At 38.6% G+C, this 19,991-nt stretch overlaps 3 protein-coding genes and 1 pseudogene across 3 annotated transcripts; 2 read left to right on the top strand and 2 right to left on the bottom strand.

Annotated features, from left to right (window-relative positions):
• The first annotated feature begins 1,355 nt into the window (after window positions 1-1,355).
• Window positions 1,356-4,159, top strand: LOC122021348 (pyridoxal reductase, chloroplastic-like). The gene is made up of 8 exons (XM_042579471.1): window positions 1,356-2,192; window positions 2,377-2,605; window positions 2,739-2,829; window positions 2,967-3,090; window positions 3,215-3,316; window positions 3,406-3,557; window positions 3,639-3,732; window positions 3,826-4,159. The coding sequence occupies exons 1-8, from the start codon at window positions 2,028-2,030 to the stop codon at window positions 4,009-4,011; spliced, it is 1,143 nt and encodes a 380-aa protein (XP_042435405.1). The 5' UTR covers window positions 1,356-2,027; the 3' UTR covers window positions 4,012-4,159.
• Window positions 4,160-5,887: 1,728 nt separating this feature from the next.
• LOC122019806 (protein IQ-DOMAIN 22-like) lies at window positions 5,888-9,023 on the bottom strand. Its single transcript, XM_042577346.1, has 3 exons — window positions 8,252-9,023; window positions 7,203-7,397; window positions 5,888-6,901 (listed from the first exon to the last, which is right to left on the bottom strand). Exons 1-3 carry the CDS (start codon window positions 8,687-8,689, stop codon window positions 6,191-6,193), a joined length of 1,344 nt encoding a protein of 447 aa, XP_042433280.1. The 5' UTR covers window positions 8,690-9,023; the 3' UTR covers window positions 5,888-6,190.
• Window positions 9,024-11,703: 2,680 nt separating this feature from the next.
• On the bottom strand, window positions 11,704-14,337 carry LOC122021919 (probable methyltransferase PMT15). The gene is made up of 6 exons (XM_042580097.1): window positions 13,576-14,337; window positions 13,135-13,345; window positions 12,772-13,057; window positions 12,295-12,687; window positions 12,148-12,225; window positions 11,704-12,068 (listed from the first exon to the last, which is right to left on the bottom strand). Exons 1-6 carry the CDS (start codon window positions 14,257-14,259, stop codon window positions 11,843-11,845), a joined length of 1,878 nt encoding a protein of 625 aa, XP_042436031.1. The 5' UTR covers window positions 14,260-14,337; the 3' UTR covers window positions 11,704-11,842.
• A 1,588-nt stretch (window positions 14,338-15,925) lies between these two features.
• Window positions 15,926-16,089, top strand: LOC122022139 (annotated as a pseudogene).
• Window positions 16,090-19,991: the final 3,902 nt, after the last annotated feature.

The raw sequence follows: 19,991 nt of genomic DNA, 5'->3' as shown, positions 1-19,991 counted from the left end.
ATTTCATGACAAATTAGGGTTGATATATATCACAGTAAACAATAAAAAATCTACTGTTTTATTTCATTCATGTGTGCTAACAGAAGTATTGATCGATTTCAATAAAGAATAATAATTAATTAAGTTGGAGGAAATAACATTAGCGACTTAAGCATATGAGCCATGCATATCCCGTGAGCCACATTTGACAGATTACCATGCATGCTTAACTAATTGGCCAACTAATTACTCGATTAATTAGACACGTAAAAATCATGCATTGTATCATTTAACTAATGGGACAGATGGACAGCGGATTACGGGGCAGAAGATTCGATCTCCGTACGTCCGCTCTCGCCGCTAGCCTTCCAGTGCTCTGGAGCGGTTTCCGGGCCGAACTCCAGGATAGGGGAGTGGGCCGGGCCAAACTCCAGGTCATCAACACCGCGGCCCCATCCCCCATAGCGTTATTATGTACCTGCGGAACATCCTAAAGAAACCAACACTTCAACTGGCGGTTTACAACTTACAAGACGGTCAAAGAGCATCAGAAGATGAGGAGGAAATCTATATCTCGATTGCATGATTATACAAGTGACTTTCACGTGTTTTATTATGCAGGATTCTTTCGTGCAAGCAAGTTTTCCATTTTGGCAGTGTCCCCAACACTGTGTAACTAGCTGCTCTCGATCAAGTATCAATGATGACGAACTAATTAAAATGTCTTCTTCTTATCCGCGCATGTTTTTGAGTCCATTCGTGCATGCTCAACTCAGTTATCGCTACGCAACTAACAAAGAAGAAGAAAGTTGTTTTTGCTTGCCTTCCTTACTTACTAGAAGAAAACGATGAAAAATATATATATATATATTTTTTGGTGTTCACTTTAATCTACTGTTACTTGTCCGAAGACGAAGCAGTACCGTCCTGGGAGATGGCCTCCTGCATGAATTCCGCCGCTCAAGACGCGGTCAACGTCTGCAGTAGCCTCGTTTTCCTTCAATTCAAAACCCAAAAAATTAATACTAATTTATAGATCCATTATAAAGACAATCTCACCCTCTAAATTCTAACGACAGAGTCATCCGCTCGTCTGCTAATTCCCAATCGCACAGCTAGTGACGAACTGTAGTTTAGGGCTTATATATATTTATAAAAGTGCAGTGCAGTGCAATGCAGTGCAGGGCACTGCAAAGGAGTTGACGTTTACGTGTTGCAGACTTGAACTTCGTCGTGATGGATGATGTGAAATTATATTTAATGAAATCAAATATAATGGAATTTTATATATTTGCCAGCTGTGGGATAAATTGGCCTTCCCCTGTTTTCATTCCCTCTCTTTTATAATCTATTCGTCTTCCTTCTCCCACTGTATAGCACATACCATTCAATCTCTCTCTGCTAAATACTATTCGATCAGGAAGAAGATGAAGACAGGGAAGCTTTTCCTTTGAGCGGAATGTTGTCTGGGTCGAGGCTTGCAATGAATATTATCTATGAGAATGGAACATATTGATAGATCTCGGACCAGGCTTCATTCCCCTGAACCGTAGCTTCCTATAACCCCTTTTAACAGATTCTCCATCGTTCCATACTTTTTCTTACATGCATCGATAGTTTTTGGCTGCGATTTTTTTTTTTTTAAATGATTTTAGTTTACCTGAAGAGTTTAATTTTCTGAGTTGTTGTTTAGTTCCACGCATGAACTCTTGAGCCTTCTGTGGCAAATTAAAGGCTTTTCATCATTACCTCGTCATTAGTATGGTGTTTATTTTAATGCACAAAAATCTTTGTTCGTACACAATATTATAAGTTTTCTACTAAAAATCTATCAGCAATTGATAGATTTTGTTTAAGTTTTGAAATTGAATCTCTATGCGGATTAATTATATGGTGCATATACACAACTGGATCAGCTATCGAGTCAAAAACAGGATACAGGAGTGTCGCGACACGTGGCCAATTGCAATTAGCCATGCGAATCCTTATCCTCCTCGCTCATATCTCCTCCCCGTTCCATTCCTCGTCCGGCGACGGCGGCGGCGGCCATGGCTTTGGTTTGGCCGGTAACAGCGGCAGCACGCGGGGTCCACTTCGAGTGTAGGGCTTCGAAGGAAGTAGCGCGGCCACGGCCGTCCTCTACTCCGCCCACCGGAAGCAAGATTTTCAAGCTCCCCCCTCGAATCGGACCTCTCTTCTGGCCGTGGGAAAAGGTCTTTCCTTTTTTCATTTCTTTTTGTGGTTTTGTTTTGTTCTGTGCACCATTGGTTGGTTTGCTACGGCACGATGAACCATTAGATAATTCGCTTGACCTCGACGAATCTCCCGTTGGCAGTCCGTTAATGTGCAAATTAGAAGTTGGATTTTGTGAATAAGTTTCAGTTTTGCTTAGTGTAGGTTAAAGTTGGCCCGTTATCTGTCTCGCCAATGGGATTTGGAACTTGGGCTTGGGGAAATCAGCTACTCTGGGGATATAGAGAAGACATGGATACCGCATTGCAGGAGGTATTTAATTTGGCTCTCAGGAATGGAATCACTCTCTTTGATACCGCCGATTCCTACGGGACAGGAAGGTTGAATGGACAAAGTGAAAGACTTCTTGGGAAGTTCATTGGTGAATTTCAAGGTTGGAATTTATTCTTCAAGTGATGCTGCCCAGGAAAGATATTTGGTTTTTTTTTTTTTTAATGTTCTATGTTCGAACTTGATTTTAAACTTTCAGTCTCAGAGTGGCTCACCGTTAGTTGGCTACATTGCAGGACCAAGTATTAGAAATAACATAGTGATTGCTACAAAGTTTGCTGCATATCCATGGCGCCTGACAGCTGCACAGTTTGTTAAAGCCTGCAAGTATTCTCTCTGATTCAAAAGATCACATTTGAATATATGAGATAGCCACACACACACACACACACTAAATCTTCTTAATGAAATAAATTACTGTTTCACATTTGATGGATATCTAAAGTTTGAAAATTTCAAGGCAGGTCTTCATTAGAAAGGTTGCAACTTGATCAAATTGGCATAGGTCAATTACATTGGTCTACTGCAAATTATGCTCCTTTACAGGAAAAGGCTCTTTGGGATGGCCTTGTTGCAATGTATGAAGAGGTTATTATGCTTTAAAGTCACAATCTGTTTAATAAGTTGCATGCTTTAAGAATGTTGTTTGTTACGAAGAATTGTTTTGAAGTTTACATGCATGAAACAAATACTAAACCTCAAGTCCTTTTAGGGATTAGTTCGTGCTGTTGGTGTTAGCAATTATGGTCCAAAGCAACTCATTAAGATTCATGATTATCTAGAATCTCGAGGTGTGCCATTAAGTTCGGCTCAGGTACTCAAATACTGCATTGTGAATAAGGGTCTTTTTCTCAGAAATCCAGTGGTTCTATTGCTTCATGTTTCATTTATCTGATCACACAGGTCCAGTTCTCTTTGCTGAGTATGAGTGAAGCTCAAATGGAACTCAAACAAGTATGTGATTCTCTTGGCATTTGTTTGATTGCATACAGCCCTCTTGGGCTAGGAATGCTAACCGGGAAATACACAGCAGCTAATCTACCTCCTGGACCGCGGTATCCGTATCGGAACAAACTTAATTTTGCTGCAAATTGTTTAGGCAAGAACGGCTGTCTGAAACTGTCATAATATCACAGGGCTTTACTGTTTCGTCAAGTGCTCCCCGGTTTAGTTCCTTTACTCAATTCCCTGAAAAACATATCTGAAAGGAGGCAGAAAACAATGTCACAGGCATGTTCTTTCTCTCCTTTCATTCACAAAATCTAAAACAGATAAGTAATAGTGTTGTTCTAGTCCCATTCCTAGGATATGTGTGCATTGCAGGTTGCGATAAACTGGTGTATTTGCAAGGGGACTGTTCCGATTCCTGGAATAAAGTCAGTGGGGCAAGCAAAGGAGAACCTGGGAGCCCTCGGTTGGAGACTAAGCTCTGATGAGGTTTTGGAGCTGGAATCAGCAGCTATGAGTTCAAGTAAGAAGATGATTCAAAACATCTTCCAAACCAAATAACAAGCTTCTTTTCTTGCTGTTACATTACTATTACTGCAAAAACAATGAATTATTTGTTGTTTATTGGTTAAACAGTTGCATCATTGTACCCTGTTAGATCTTGTGGATCATCTCAGATAACTTTTAAAATACGAATCTGTTCACCTTTCATGATAGACTTCATAGATTTGGTTAAAGAAACAGATACCAAGTTCCCAAAATATAAATAAATAGGGTCTTATCAAGTTGGTTTTTTGTTCTCCATCTTGCAGGGATGATTCCAATTGTCTCACAAAAAGGATGATGCACCAAATGCATGCCTCACATTTGAGAATCCTATTCCATCATTAAGCTTTGATTTATTAGGCATTAGGACAAATATATATGGTTACTCTGATCACCTATCTTCTTTTATGAAAGATAAGGTATTATACAGTAAAGTAAAGTTGCAAGGAATGTATGTACTATAATAGGAACAAACCTTCCCTTGCTTTCCCAGTTAATTTTGGTGGCCAATCTTTGTTTATTTTCAAGAGAGAAAAACAAAAACAATTACTCAAAACATCAAAATATTTATACTTCCCATAGCATTCTTCTAAAGCTTTTGGTATAATTTTCTCTTAACCAAAATGATTATATTGGGCCATTAAGGTGTTGATCATCTTTAACAAAATAATTTGTTTTTAATGATAAAGTACCTAAACTCTTCACTTGAGACTTAAAATTTCTTTAACACAAGTTTTCAATCAAAATGACATGTTTCATTTCAACTCAACTCACAAGTCATAAATTTTCTAACCAAAAACAATATAATTTGAATCATCAAAGAGTTTTAGCTAAAATTCTTAAGGGGGATCACTTCGACTTCTTCAAAAAGTTGGGTATATCTCATTTATGAATCCATTGATCATCAAAAACATCTGACCCCCCAAAATAATAATTGTATTTTGGGTATATATACACACTCGTAATTTGAGCAATGTAAACTTGAACCTTTGAAAAAACTAATCAAAAATAAAATGGGTTCGTTTTAAAAAGTATATCTCTTGTACTAAAATCTATTGGAATACTATTCGTACAGGAGTTGGAATAGAGTATGTTATCCTCATCTGCATTCAATTCAGTCCAAGAACTTCCGAAATTTACAAATCTACATTAATATAATCAATTATTTGATTCCATCCAATATTTTATACTGTGTTGGGACTTTAAGTGTTCAATTGCGACCTATAAATATGAGAACTCGATCGCAGGGAGAGAACCAAAGGACAAGGTTGAAGCTTTTGTCGTAGAAGAAGAAGACATGGTGATATTGGATCGGCTCATGTGTTAGTATTTAGCTTTCAAGAAAGTACACGAGCCGAACCAATATCACTCATGTACTCTTTCTTATTTGTCCTAACCATTTTAGACCATCAACTATTTATATCTTATTCCTGCAATGATCTCTACGCGATATTACTGGGTCTAGACGTTCTTTTTCCGTCAACAAAAGACACATTATTGATTGGCCTTTGATTAAGGTATGTGTTATGCTCGTGAAGATTTGTGTTATATAGTTTGTCCTCAAATTGTTTCAGAGCTTCTTCAGACAATGTTTACTATGAAGGAATTCTATAGAAATCCCTATAAAGATTGGATCTAATGATTTTATTCAACATGTTTTCTTCCCTTAAATTGTGGGAATTCCCTTATTATATTAATAGTACGCCATCACCTTTCTTTAAGGTTGCAGTGGCTATCCGCTCTGTTATTGTGATTATTCTGAAAGCAGCTGCTGTGGCCACTCTCCTCCCTTTCAGTGAATTTAGATAATTTTTAATCAACAATTTTAAACAGCTTAGATAATTTTTAATCAACAATTTTGAACAGCTTTGTGTTCAGTCTTAAGCAAATGGAGTTCAAGGAGGGAAATCAAACCTTTCACAAAGCTTACTTTCCAGTACAACGAAGCATCTCTCTTTTCAAATATTTAAAACCTAAAAGGATTCGGGCGATATGATACTAATGAAAAGCTTACATTCTGAAAACAGATGTTTTTTTTTACTCTTTTTTTTTCATTTAAGCTTAAGAGATAAACAGCAATCTAGCGCTGTTAAACACTTGTAATGCATTTTTAAACACTTTTAATAGCGACTGGACAAATTTAGACTCCATCAACTAAGAGTGCATTGCTTTCTGAACTAGGCTTGGTGGTTCATCAAGTCCCTATTGGCATGCCTAATCTATCCAGCCTGCCTGAACCAGGGTAAGCCTTGTGTGCGAACTTGGCATGTAGAGAAGATGACCTCTGAGCCAACGGCCCTGTGGGATTGTGCCGGTCCGGCCTCTGCTTAGGGGCGCTGTGCGATCGCACCTTCGCCTTCGATGACTCGGTGTTTGCCATGTAGTTTGGGTAGTCCGAGTAGCCACTGAAGAGGCTCCCAGAGCACTCACTTTTCGAAGGAGTGAATGCACCTCTTCTCGAGCTCCCGGGCCTCGACGAGGCAGAGTAGAACTGAGGGCTCTCGCCGTAGCCGCCTGACTCGAAAGGGAACCTCAAGTGGCTTAGAGATTGCTGCATTTCGACTGAGGTTTGGCTGGGGACGAAGTGCTGGGCTGCTGTGGATTCCACGGAGGGCGAGTCCGGCGCAGTGAGGAAGCTGTGGCTGTTTGGGTCCGAAGTCAGCGTGGAGCAGGAGGAGTGGTTGTGGGCGTTGCGCCTCTTGTGGTGGAATTGTGGCTTCCCTGGGTCAACTTCCAAGATCTTGGCATTCTTCTCGTCGTCCATGGGAGCACCATTGCCTGACTTCTTCGCATTGACAGCCCCTCGGCTGACCCAGTAGCGTTCCTCCATCCACCGTTCCAACCAGTTCAATCCTACTCGGTCCTGGATGTTCGAATCAGAAGTAGCTGGCCTTGATGAACTCCTCTGCAAATGCCAAGGACCGCGATCTCATCGATACACAGACGTGGTAGTGCAATAAACCATGAAACCACAAAACCTCAACAAATTGTTCATAGCTCAGATATCTCTACCAAGAAAAGAAAAACACTGCAAAACTCTGAATCAATGATGCAAGAACTGAAACATTCGGTAACTTGCATTTCGAAGCAATCAAACTGAAACTTGAAGTTTAACATGATAATTGTAGGGAGGGTAAAATTGCACTAGCCGGGCTAAAATCAAATCAAGCAGCGGTAAGCAGAGAGAGAGATGCTTCAGTACTTACAACATGGCAGGTGGGAGCCTTCTCGAACCTGCACCGCTCCGATCTGAGGACACGGCACGCCCGGGCCCGGGCTTGGACCCTCACCAGGGCCTGCATGCACCGCAGGGTCTCTGCCGCCTGCTTCCTGACAATGTTGCCTCTGACCAGTGCCTGTAGCTTCACAAGCCCTCTCAGCGCCTTCAATGCCCTCCTTGCCTTTCACAACATCAACAAACCAAGTCACTAAAACAGTGTTCACCTCAGCAAGCTAGTTAGGGAACGAGAAGCCAGATCCCTTTGCACAAGAAACCAGATGAAAGTCACAGGACAACTGTAGCTACATAACTCAGAGTTGGTACGAGGGCTGAAGAAATTATAATCTACACCCACCAAATTGTCCTAGTCGTGGTCCAAGAGGTTCATGGATGTTGTGTAGAGTAGTAACCGCTGCGGTACAATCGGACACGAGCAGCAGCAGTGCCAAAGAGAATGTGGCTAAAAACAAAAGCTGGCATTAAACAATCTGAAACAAGGAAAGGATAAGGTTGTGGAACAGTGAGGGTATCAATGAAGTAGCAGAGGAGGGATGGAAGACGGTGCAGCGCAGAGTTCTCCGTTCAAGGTAGGAAGGAGATGGCGACTTCAGTGGATGAGATATGGCAAATTTGAGGTGACTGGATCCGATTTCGAACCACGCGAGCCAGGACGCTACGCCCGAGGGGAGATGAGAAGCTCAATGACCGATGCTTTGGCCACTGGATAAAGTGGAGACAAATTTACTCGATCGAAGGACCGGCCATGGTGAAAGATTTCAGCTTCCGGCTTTGCGAACTGGCTCGGATATCTACGCATCTCTCTCTGCCCTTTTGTTATCTGAGATCTGATAGGGAGAGCTCAGAGAATAAAAGAAGATTAATCTGATCTTTATCTTTGGTAAAAGAGCGAAAATCCAACTAGTAGGGGAACAAATTAGGGTTCCAAAATTCCACTTTTTATAGGTTAATTTCAAAACTTTCGGTCGTCACCTGAATGGGATCTGAAATTGGGGAAGAAGGGGAAGTGAGACTAACCAAGTAACCACGGAACGCGGCCTGGATCATGATCGCCGCGGCTTCCTCCCGCTTGCGGATCGCGACCGGGGAAAACCCTACGGGGGCCCTTCCGCTGCTGGTCAGCCGGACGACGACCGCCGCGGCCTGCGCGGCGGCCACGGCAGCCTCCGCCACCGCAGCGGTAGCCGCGGCGACGGCAATCGCGCGCTTGCTCTGCTTCTCCTCCTCGTCCTCCTCTGCCGCCGCGGCGAAAGCTTCCCTGTACGACCCCTTCCGCTCCTCCGCGCCCACCACGGCCGACGCCGCTGACTGCGCTCCCCTCCACCGCTGCTGCGCCTTCTCCCGCAGCGGCATCGCGAAGCCCCACCTCCGCTTCTCCTTGGCCGCCGCGGTCCCGTCGGCATCAGGCTTCTTCCCTCCGAAGAGGCTGCGGAGCCACCTCGTGGCCTTCCCCATTGGCGCCCCACTGCGCCGCCCGCCCTCCCTCCCTCCCCGCGTTAAATTACGAGACCGTTTCCTTTTGCGTACATTAACATGCGATTATTTTTATAGAAACTAGAGAAAATTGAAGATCCAAAGAAGAAGAGAAGAGCGGGAAAGTAAATCAAAATGGAGCAAAGCAGCCAACGCCACAAGAGAGAAGAAGAAAGAAGAGAAGAGAAAGGAGAAAAAGAGGAAGAAGGTGCAGAAAGACGGAGAGTGAGAGAACACAGAAGAAAAAAGCTAAAGAAATTAAATTATAGCGTCCCAAAATAGTCAAGAGAAGGTGAATGAAAAGTCAAAAAAGGAGAAGGTCACCCACTGTACTTTAGATTTCTTTTTCTCAAAACAAAATATTTTAAATAATTATTGAGCAAATAGTTTGACAGTAGACAACTTTATCATTGATTTTTTTTTTTAAATTGGTAAAATTTGCATGGAGTCTCTATTGATAAATATAATTTTACATGTAGTCCTTACTTCTTAAATTCTTTATTTTTACTCACTAATTAAATATATTTATTTAATTATTCAAAATATTTTTAGGTATAAAAAGTTTAAAAATTAATATAATTTATCTTAAATTCTGTACATTAAATTTAGAATCTAGTATATTTTTATCAAATTGAGTATGATTTTTTTTCATTTTAATTGGATGAAAAATATATTAGATTCTCTTTAAATGGTACTCAATTGGATGAAAAATATACTAGATTTTCTTTAAATGATAAATAGTGCTGAATTTAGAAGGAATTATATTAAAAAAAAATTGTGCTCAATTTAATAGAAAATATACTCGATTCTAGTTTAAAGTACTGAATTTAATAAGAATTATACTCGTTTTTAGACTATTTGTACTTAAAAAAATATGAGTTAATTTTGATAGAAAATATACACGATTTTCTTTAAATAGTACTCAATTGGATGAAAATATACTAAATTTTATTTAAATGGTATTGAATTTAGGAAAATTATATTAAGCAGGGAAAAAATCATGCTTAATTTAATAGAAAATATACTTGATTCTAATGTAAAATACTGAATTTAATAGGAATTATACTCGTTTTTAGATTTTTTATACCTAAAAAATATAAGAGATAATTTTGATAGAAAATATATTCGATTCTAGTATAAAATGCTGACTTTAAGAAAAACTATACTCATTCTTGAATTCATGATATTTACATGAGGGGAGTTGAAGCAAAGGAAATTTTGTATATAGGAAGTGGAAATAAAGTTTTTTCGATAGAGGGATTGTATTCAAAATTAAGAATGAAATTGGAGATTTTTTTCCATTTTACCGTTTTAAATTTGAATGAATTTTGAAGGAAAATAATTTAAAAAATAAAATAGTTTAGCATAGACTATTTGCTATATGATATTTATATATTACTCATAGTATTTATATTTATTGTATTTTTATATCTTAAAATTTTAGGATTTTTAAATTCTAATAGATTAAAAGTGAATAAAGACAATTATATCATATCATGTTTAAACGAGGCCAGTAATGAAACTGAGGGCAATGAATTTTGGCTCCACTGAGCTCTGTTTACATCTCCATCATTTGACATGACTTGCCTCTGTTAGTACCTCCATCATTTAATGGCAATGCTCATGTCGCATTATTATTCAGCACAAGTCGGCCGTCAGTCGTATTTCTCGCAGCAAGCTTAGCTAGCTAGACATGCTGTCCAAGATCATAATTAAATCCTTGTTTAGATCTGAAAATAAATGGATCATTGTCTGCTTGATAAAACTCTGTTTTCCCCATAGATGTTTGAGCTAGAATGAGCATCAAATGAAGTGGCAATCAAAATAAGACAGAGCTCGAGTTGAAGTCTTTAAAGATCATTCTGTGTTGAAATTCCCAAACAATTTTTTTTTTTTGATGCAAAAGCTCCTCTCTTTTTTTGGAAAAAAAAATTGAAAATCTTGGCATTATCAACATGATCGTAGAGATCAATCATGGCTTTTGTTAACTGGCATTTACCAAACTCATTAATATGAGAATGATATATCAGCTACTAGGATTAAGACTATTCCGAACTAATTGCCAATCTTTTTCAGAGAAATTATCAACAGGAACTGTGAAGTTAGGAATAATCGTATGTATTTTGTGTATGGAAAACTATGCATCGCCGTATGAAACAAAATCGTTTGCAAGGAAAACCAAGCTAAAGAAGAAGAATTAGCTTATGAAATCCATATTTTGCAGAATCCAGGATACCTATCTTCATTCAGGTGTTTTGATTAGAAATTAAAAAGCCAAACGACCTGGAAGAAAAGGATCGGCACTTTGAAGGTTTCTCCTGTCTGTAATGACGGTGATCCTTTATCTTAGGAAGACGCGGCAAGTGAAAGGTTGTGTGTCATTTAAAGCACCATAAGAAACATTTTATCAAACAGATAACACTCACTCCTCCGCTAGTAGTGAAAGATTGAGTTTTAGATCTTCAAGTTGAAATTTTGATAATTATATCAGTACAATCTCTTTAGTTGACAAAAGTCAACTCTCTCTTCAAAATTCCTGCACATCGGTTTTGATGGATCTCTGTATCATGGAACACTTCCCACTCAGATAACTTGTTTAATCAACTCCCATGTCTCTCAAACTTCCATTGATGAGCTCAAGAAGCCAAGTTGGTGCACTTGCATTCATGCCCACTGGGTCCTCGAATCATCAAGAACGCTTGTTTATTTCAAGTGAACTCCAGTTATAGATGCAGTTTAAGTTAATGAGACCATGCACAGAGATAGAGAAAGAAATTAGTCTGAGTCACAGCTCTCATGCATCGATTCATTCCATTTCATGTGCTCCACCTGCTCCCTTCATCTCCAAGAACGATCTCATCGATCACGCGCAACGAAAGGTAACACGAAGAACAAACGAAATTCCAGTTCTGTTATTGCATTCCTCTTTTTCATAGTGAAGCAGGTTACAATATGTTCACATATTAAGAACCAGCTCAACGAGAAACATGATCATCTCTATCAAACCTGCTAACTAAATGGGTCGAATTTTCAATCGCAAAACAAAAAAAAAAAAACAGAAATGCAACGAGAAAGATATTGTGAATGCTAAAAACAAAGGTTACTCAATACTCTCTTTGGCTGTGCATCCTACTACTACTCTTGGTTTGGCCCCGGAGCAGTCCAGTAGGTCTTAACGGCCAAAAGGATCTTCTCCCTCTCTAACGGGCCATTTTCGTGATCGATGATCTGACTCTTCCATCTCATTCCGTCGGCAGCATCCTTTATCTTCACTAACATATCGATGTCGTCTCTCAAAATCACGGTGCCTTTAGGCCTCAAGATCCTATCCATCTCCAATAAAATGTCCTCCATTTCACATCTGAAGTAGAAAGATGAGTAAGCTGAGTGACACAATTTGATTAGCAAATCATAAAGTTAAACTAGATTCTCCTCCATACTTGTCCTTATAAAGGGTGAAGATTGAATAGCCATGAATGAGATCGTAAGTTCTCGGATATGTAGACATTGCTTGACACCTGAAATGAATGGTTACTTTGACAATGAAGATAAGATAGAGTTAACAAGATATTTGGCTCGATGCTCACCAATCTTGATAGGTACCAATTAGGCCGCGCTGGTAGATGACTCCAAGGGTGTTTCTGTTTGCGATGGTCGGGACTGTGTTCATGACCCAAAGGGGATAGTCGATGAGGGCAGCCGCGAAGCCGCCAAAGCATGCATTCATATCTAGCAAATTGCGGTATCCACCCTTCTGGCCTAATTGGTTGATCAATGACTTGTAGTAGCCGACCCTCTTCCTCCATATCTCAGAGTCTTGCAAGAACATTTCCGATGTGAGTCCTGGAAGACTTCTCGTTGCGATCCTCGGGGGCACCGCCGTTAGTCTCTCCGGCCACTTCTTGATCTCTCCGCCGGCGATCTCGTCCATGTTGGCCACCTCGGGCAGTGGAGTTATGCAAGTTTCCATTTTGGTGTGCCTATTGTAATCGACGGCCTTGAGCTCTGTGAATTGTATCAAGGAGAATTGGTTTTGATGGATGAGAGGAGAAGAGGGTGAGTACCATGCGGTGTCTGGATTGTTGGATTGGCAGAACAGGGACGAGTTCATGAATTTGCAGGCGAGGTGGTTGATGGGCTTCTGCCAGATGGCGATGTCTCCATTATCTGCGAGTTTCTTCCAGCAGAGGCTATTGGCGACGGCTTCGATGGCGGACTGCTCGGAGCTCAAGTCGCCCTGCGTCCGGTTCCAGCCCCGCCAGTGCTTCTTCCAGTTGATCGGCGGGCCGGAGAGGATCCAGTAGCCGCCGGGGCGGAGAATGCGGTCGATCTCCATCAAGTACTGCCCGCCTTTACGATCCAGGAACCGAAGTCATGAAGATGAGACAAAGAGGATGGGTTGAAGTAGTAGGAGAGTGACGGAGTACCGTAGAGATGCCACGGGATGAGGCATCGCGAGCAGTGGGCCATGTCGAAGGCCCTCGACGGGTATGGGAGGCGGATGGAGGCGAGAACGCCGATCATCGCCGGAACGCCGCGCTCGAGCGCGAATTGGACCTGCGCCTCGTGCGAGTCCCGAGGGGCGAACGACATTGCTATGACGTTGCGGGAGAGAAGGTAAGCTCCCCAGCTCGCCACCTGCAACTCCACCGGAAACAACGGAGTTGACTTTTTTTGCAGTATATTTACCGAACTATTTCTGATATGAATCATTGATTATCAGAAACTAGAATAAAAAAGCAAGATGAGGCAGGCAAAAAGGTCAATTTTTTCTTCGATTTCATTGATCAAAATCGCAATTTTTCCGTCGCCGGCGAATGGACAGATTAAAGCACGGGAAAGCAGAGTAGAGATGGCAAGGAACTCACCCCGCAACCGGTGTCCACGGCGGTCCGGATCGACCCGTCTCGAAGAGGGATGAGGCGATCGATGTCGTCAATGTACGCATCGGCGCCGTTGGGGAACATGGTGCCGCCGCCCGGGAACCGGAACTTATCGCCGTAGACGCGGATCCAGTTTTGGACCGCCTTCTCGACCGCCAGCTCCTTGTGCGGCACGTTGGCGAACCACGCTCTCTCCCTGCTCGCCGGCCAAGGGAAGGGGTTCCTGTACCCCGGCGGCGCCGGGATTAAGCACTTAAGCAGCTCACCCTTCTCCGGGCAGTGCCGCTCCCGGTAGATTAGCCGGTCGCGGTCGAACCGCAGCGACCGGTCCCGGTCCTCGCACGGCGTGTACTCCGAGTACTTGATGTCGCAGGCCGGGAACTTCCGCACGGCGGTCGGTTCCTCCGCCGCCTGGTCCGCCCCGTGCTGGATGGTGAAGTCGAGCGTAACAGCGCCAGCACCTCCGGCCGAGGTATTCCTTTCGCAAGAGACGGCGGTGAGGACGGTGGAGGTGCCGGAGGTGGAGCCGCCGCCGTGCTGCCAGATTCCGAGGAAGTAGGAGGCAGAGCAAAGGAGGGCGACGACGCCTAGTTGGACAATATTGGTGCGCTTCAAGTAGGGACGGTAAGGCTTCCAGACGCCGGAGTAAGGACTGGCGGCGCCAGCCATCGTCACTTTTGGCAAGGCGGCACCTTTAAGAAACGGGGGAAGAGGAGAAGGAACAGTACGACGGCAGAGAGGAGCCGATAGAGAACAAGATATTTATGCCTACGGAAGATTTTGGTTGCAAGCATGTCAATTGCTGACTGGCGGAACAAATTGGATAAATTAATGGAAGCAATAATAATAATAATAATAAGTAATTTTGATAAAGCCTAAAATAAATTTAGGTTAATATTTTTTAATATTCGTGCTAAAAATAATTCAAAGATTTATTAATAATTCCATAACCGAAACAATTAATGATCTAGAGTTCGAGACTTAGATGAAGTATATTATTATGCTGTAAGGGTGACATTTGAAAATTTAAACAATTCAAATTTTCAAAGATACAAATAATTTAGATTTTCAAAAGTCAGATACTTTACCCTAATGACTCAATGTGATTTCAATGTATTATATTATATACGTGACGCGTATACGATCACTAGTTATTATTATTATTTTGTTGGTATCACAATTCAACGTGTATGGATTATTTTTTTAAAAAAAAATATGAGTTAAAAATCAATTTCATTGTGGCAAAAGACGAAATGCTCGCCCCTAACATCTCCGTTATATCCGACCCAAAGTCATCACGGAAGAGGTAATCGTAGCATCCGAGTGGACATGTTGTAGACAGAGTGTAATATGAGGATAAAAAATTTATTCCTCAACTACCCTGAGAATCGACCCTACCGTCTCTTTGTGACAAATTTCGTCATATACTAATCCGGATGGTCCACAAGGTCAATTAAAAATTAATTTCATGATCTATTAAGGCTTCGTCAATTATGAACTCACCTGAAGACTGATTTAACAGTCCTTTGTGGTTAAAAATATAAAAAAAAATAAAATTGATAAGACTTTAAGGTAAAAGGAAAGCTTTTCCCTGACCATCCGAAAGAATTTCTTGGAAGAGAAGCAATAGTACAAGTTTGGTTTGTCGTAAAGCTTGCTTGAAAAAGAGACTAAATGCCTTTATTCGGCAAAAAATCTAAAGAGTTGGCTTTCGTAAGAGTAGCAAGAATATTTGTTTTTTTATTTATTGTCAAAATAATACTTTAATTCGTATCAATATATTTTTATTTTTAAAATTATATTTATTTATGGTAACTGTAAATTTATAACTATTATAATATTTTAATTTTAATCAATACTAGTAAAACCATATTATAGTAGATACAGTTAATACTTACTACCACTTAAATATTTCATCACTAAGATTTATAGTTAATACAGTTCATAACTATGTACAAATAGATACTCATCTTTAATCAATAATAGTCGACATTATACTATAATGATTACAGACGAATTTAGAAATTAGAGTTTAGGAGCTTAAACTTAATAAAATAAATTATATATTATTATCAAAAATATAATAAATTATATATATATTACTATTTAACTAAGAATTTGGAAAAATAATTAATTTTAATAGAGTCCAAAATTAAATTATGTTAATGTTATTTTTACATTGAAAATAATTTAAGGTTTATTAGTAATTTTTTTATTATTTTTTATATAAAAAATATGTATTGTCATGGTTCTCTTTAGTCTCACATCTTAGGATTGGTAATACTGCGAGTAGAGAAGTTTCTATAAATACCTTGGGTCGGCAACGTTAAAAAACATACATTTCTTGACCTTTCTGTGAAGATCAAGTGTAGTATATGTTTTTATTAGTTTAATATCTGATATAAAAAATTAAATTAATTTTTTATGAGAGAAAGTTCATTATAATAACTCGCGCATCCCCTTGATGTTGTAGTACTGTATGGACTTGACGTAGCGTTATCAAGTCCAATTTATGAGCCTAAAGTACTAATTTACACGTATTCCATTATATTATACATATAACACGTGTGCACGATAACTAATATATATAAAAAATTGTTATATTATAATATTCAACACAATCTTACAAGATTTTAAAGTATAAATTTCATCTATAATAAAATTTACATTAATATCCTTAGTTAAATCTCATTTAATATAAAATATCAAGTAATCTTCGAGATTCATCTTTCATCCTTCATCCTTCATTTTATTACAAAGTATCATCTTTACCTACTTTATTACTTAAAAAAATTTCCTCAGTAATTAGAGTATAAACAAATAACATCAAAATAAGATAAATCATTCTAGTCAACATAACATAAATATTTGATCATCTATTCTCAGCAAAAATTACATGACTCAATAAGTGTAGAAGGTTTCAAATTCTATACTAATTCATATTCAAAAGTAAAGATAGTCATGATTTATGAAATCTTTAGATTATAATTTTATTGTAAGCTTGTAAATATCATTACTAATTGAGCTAAATAAATTTTTAGGATATGAAGTTATATAAAAGACCACTTTGCAGGTATGGTGACATTGAACGACTCTATGGGTTTATTAAAAAGGAATGCAACGAACAAATTAAAATTATAGTGTTATTTATAGACTTGTGAATTATAAATAATTTGAAATAAGATTGAAATAGAATACACATTCGATTAGGATCTTGAATCCTTATTAGGAAAGAATTGGATATAAATGATTTTATGATCAGGTAATTGTTACAGAAGATAAACTCGTTATTTTAGTGATTCCTCGAGAGCGGCTCCATATTCTCTGAGAGGGACATTTGTCATAGCACAATGGACTTTTGCATAAGAGAGATGAGGTTAAGGCATCACACTTTATGTATTTATTGGGAATTGACTCCAAGATATATTTGTTAGAGCAATTGATGAATCCTTATGTTTGATGTTTGAACAAAGGGTTTAAGCTAGGATTTGTATCTATATTTGATATGTGCTATTAAGTGTGCATGTGACAGGTGCAAGGAAAGACCAAGTGTGATATTTGCAAAAATGAAATCCAAGAATGGGAATCTTGACGGTGTAAGTCCAAGTGTGACTTGGCAAGGCAAAGACCTGGAGCGAGAGGCTCTTGATAAGCATGCAGTCCCAGAGCGAGAAGCTCTTGGAAAGTGAAGTCTCGAGAGTGAGGAGCTTCTTGGCAAGGATAAAGATCCGGAGATAAGGAGTTTTTGGCAAAGGAAAATCCGACAACCATGACAAAGCCGAATGAAACTCTTGAAGGCAAATTGTGAAGAATGGAGAAGCATTCGAAGGATGCAAAGCTGATGGAGGAGGCTAAAAGGCAATATCAAAGTTGTGCGGACGAGGATAAGTGCATGACTAATTGTACTCGGGGGTAAAATTCTAAGTTAAAACTTACTAATCTACTGGTATATGTCTCAGTCAATTGATGGTTGAGAACCAACAAGCCTGGAATGGAATTACATGGTTTATGATTCTAGGGATCTTAGTCGACTGATATATGTCTCAGTTGACTGGTGGATGAGAACCAACAAATCCGAAATTAAATTCCAAGGTTTATGATTCTATGGATACCAGTCGACTAGTATATGTTTCAGTTGACTGGTGGTTGAGAACCAACTAATCCGGAATGGAATTTTAGGATTTGTGGTTATAAAAATACTAGTGATTATAAATTTACTGATAAAATTACCAATCGACTGAAAGCGAATAGAATAAATTATCAGTCGATTGAATAGTCGACTTAGAGCAAAATGAATACTTCTATTTGCTTAGCCTAAGAAGACTAGTATTTTTTTCCCTAATCATACTCTTAGGGGAAAAAATACTATAAAAGAAGATTTTACCCTTTTATTTTTTAAAAATTGAGAGAGATAAGATGAGATGAAAAAGGTAAAAGGGCGATAGTAATTTTGTCTCTAATGAATCTACTGGGCCTAGTGCCCATCATCAAAATTACAAAACTTTCACTCTGGCCCCCAGTTTCTATTGTACGTCGTTTGATTGATAAATGCTGTATTTTAGAACGTTGATTTTCTAGGGAGGAACAAACCCCCTTTAAACGTAGCGACTACGTTTACCTTCATTTTCTAGGGAGGAAGTATCCACGATGGCCCGGTTTAGCCAGACGAGATATTAATGATCCGGCCAATCAACATGATAGCGTGTCGATTAATTAGTCTTTAATTACGAGGAATTGGATCTTGTGAACCCTCGATGAAACTCGCTTAATTACACCGATTCAAACTATTAAATTAATTGCTCACACATCCTTCGGCATTGGTTTTACCGACAATAATAGATTACTAAATCACATCTCAAGAAAAACAAACTGTGGATTTAGCGAGCATCCAAAATTCAGATTTTTGTTGTTCGTCATTTCAGTCACGTGCCAAAAATACACAAAATTGGTAATAATTTTCTGCATGTATTGAATTGGACCAGAGACGGGCCGGGCTCAAGGCAGCCCGTGAGAGGCTTTGACTTATCCGGATTCCGGTCCGGCCTGAGCCCACCAGGTCTAAATTTTTATGGATATTTTATTTTTTTTTAAAAAAAACTTGTTTACAAAAAATAATTAAAAGTTTAATAAAAATTTAATGTTTGATGTTCTTACCAAGAATTAGCTATAAGGCTTTAAAGCTTATCATTAACGCTTGATCTAGTGAAAAGTATCTAAGGTTTAGAAAATATTTAAATTTGAATTACTGAATTATTTCTTATAGTTAGTTAAAGATAAAAAAAATAAATACAGCCTTGTTCTTAGCAGCCTTTATGCTCACGTGCAGTGCGGCAGCTCGTCTTTGCATGCAAATGTCTCTTCGCCTGAAAACACGGTTTACCCACTCCTCAAAGTCACTTTACTTATTTACCCTGCTATTTTACATAATTAACACAATTTAGTCTCATTAATTTATTTCTCTAAAATTTATAATTCCAAATTTACCCTTTTTTTTTCAAAAATTTTGGACTTGCATTCTAGTGCAACTTCTCTCCCATTATTTCAGACGACTCTGGTCCGTAAATTGAGGATGAGAGAGATGGTCCTTATAGATTAATTTTGGTCACTATATGTAAATTGAGGATTAGCCGTGTTCGTATAATAACAAAAAATTTATTCCATCAGAATTTGATTGATGAATTGAATTATAACGTAGACATATAATTAATATATAAAGATAATATTATTAAAATATTTTTAATAATAACTTACAAAGTGTATTATGACTATTCAATTTCTAGTTATTTAAAGTGCCCTTATAGTAATGATAAATCTATTTGATTAGAATATGGTTGGTCATAATTGAATTATAATATATGTATGAAATTAATATATAGAGATGATATTACTAAAATATCCTTAATAATGATTTACAAAGTGTATTATGGCTGTCCAGATTCTAACCATTTAGCAGAGTCTTTACAGTAACGGTATATCTATGACTGACCAGAATTGAATTATAATACATGCATGTAGTTAATATATAGAGATGATATTACTAAAATATCCTTAATAATGACTTACAAAGCGTATTCTGACGGACCAGATTCTAGTCATTTGACAGTGTCCTTATAGTAACGGTAAATCTATTTAGCTAGAATTTGGCTGGCTATAATTGAATTATAATGAATGTATGTAATTAATATATAGAAATGATATTACTAAAATATCCTTAATTATGACTTACAAAGTGTATTCTGGCTGTCCAGATTCTAGCCATTTAACAGTGTCCTTACAATAACGGTAAATCTATTTGGCTAAAATCTGACTGGCAAGAATTGAATTATAATACATGCATGTAATTAATATATAGAGATGATATTACTAAAATATCCTTAATAATGACTTACAAAGCGTATTCT

The sequence above is a fragment of the Zingiber officinale genome, chromosome 9A (genome assembly GCF_018446385.1).
Source record: "Zingiber officinale cultivar Zhangliang chromosome 9A, Zo_v1.1, whole genome shotgun sequence".
Classification (NCBI taxonomy): domain Eukaryota; kingdom Viridiplantae; phylum Streptophyta; class Magnoliopsida; order Zingiberales; family Zingiberaceae; genus Zingiber; species Zingiber officinale.
Note: the sequence above shows the minus strand (reverse complement) of the source record. Positions and strands in the feature narration are given on the sequence as shown.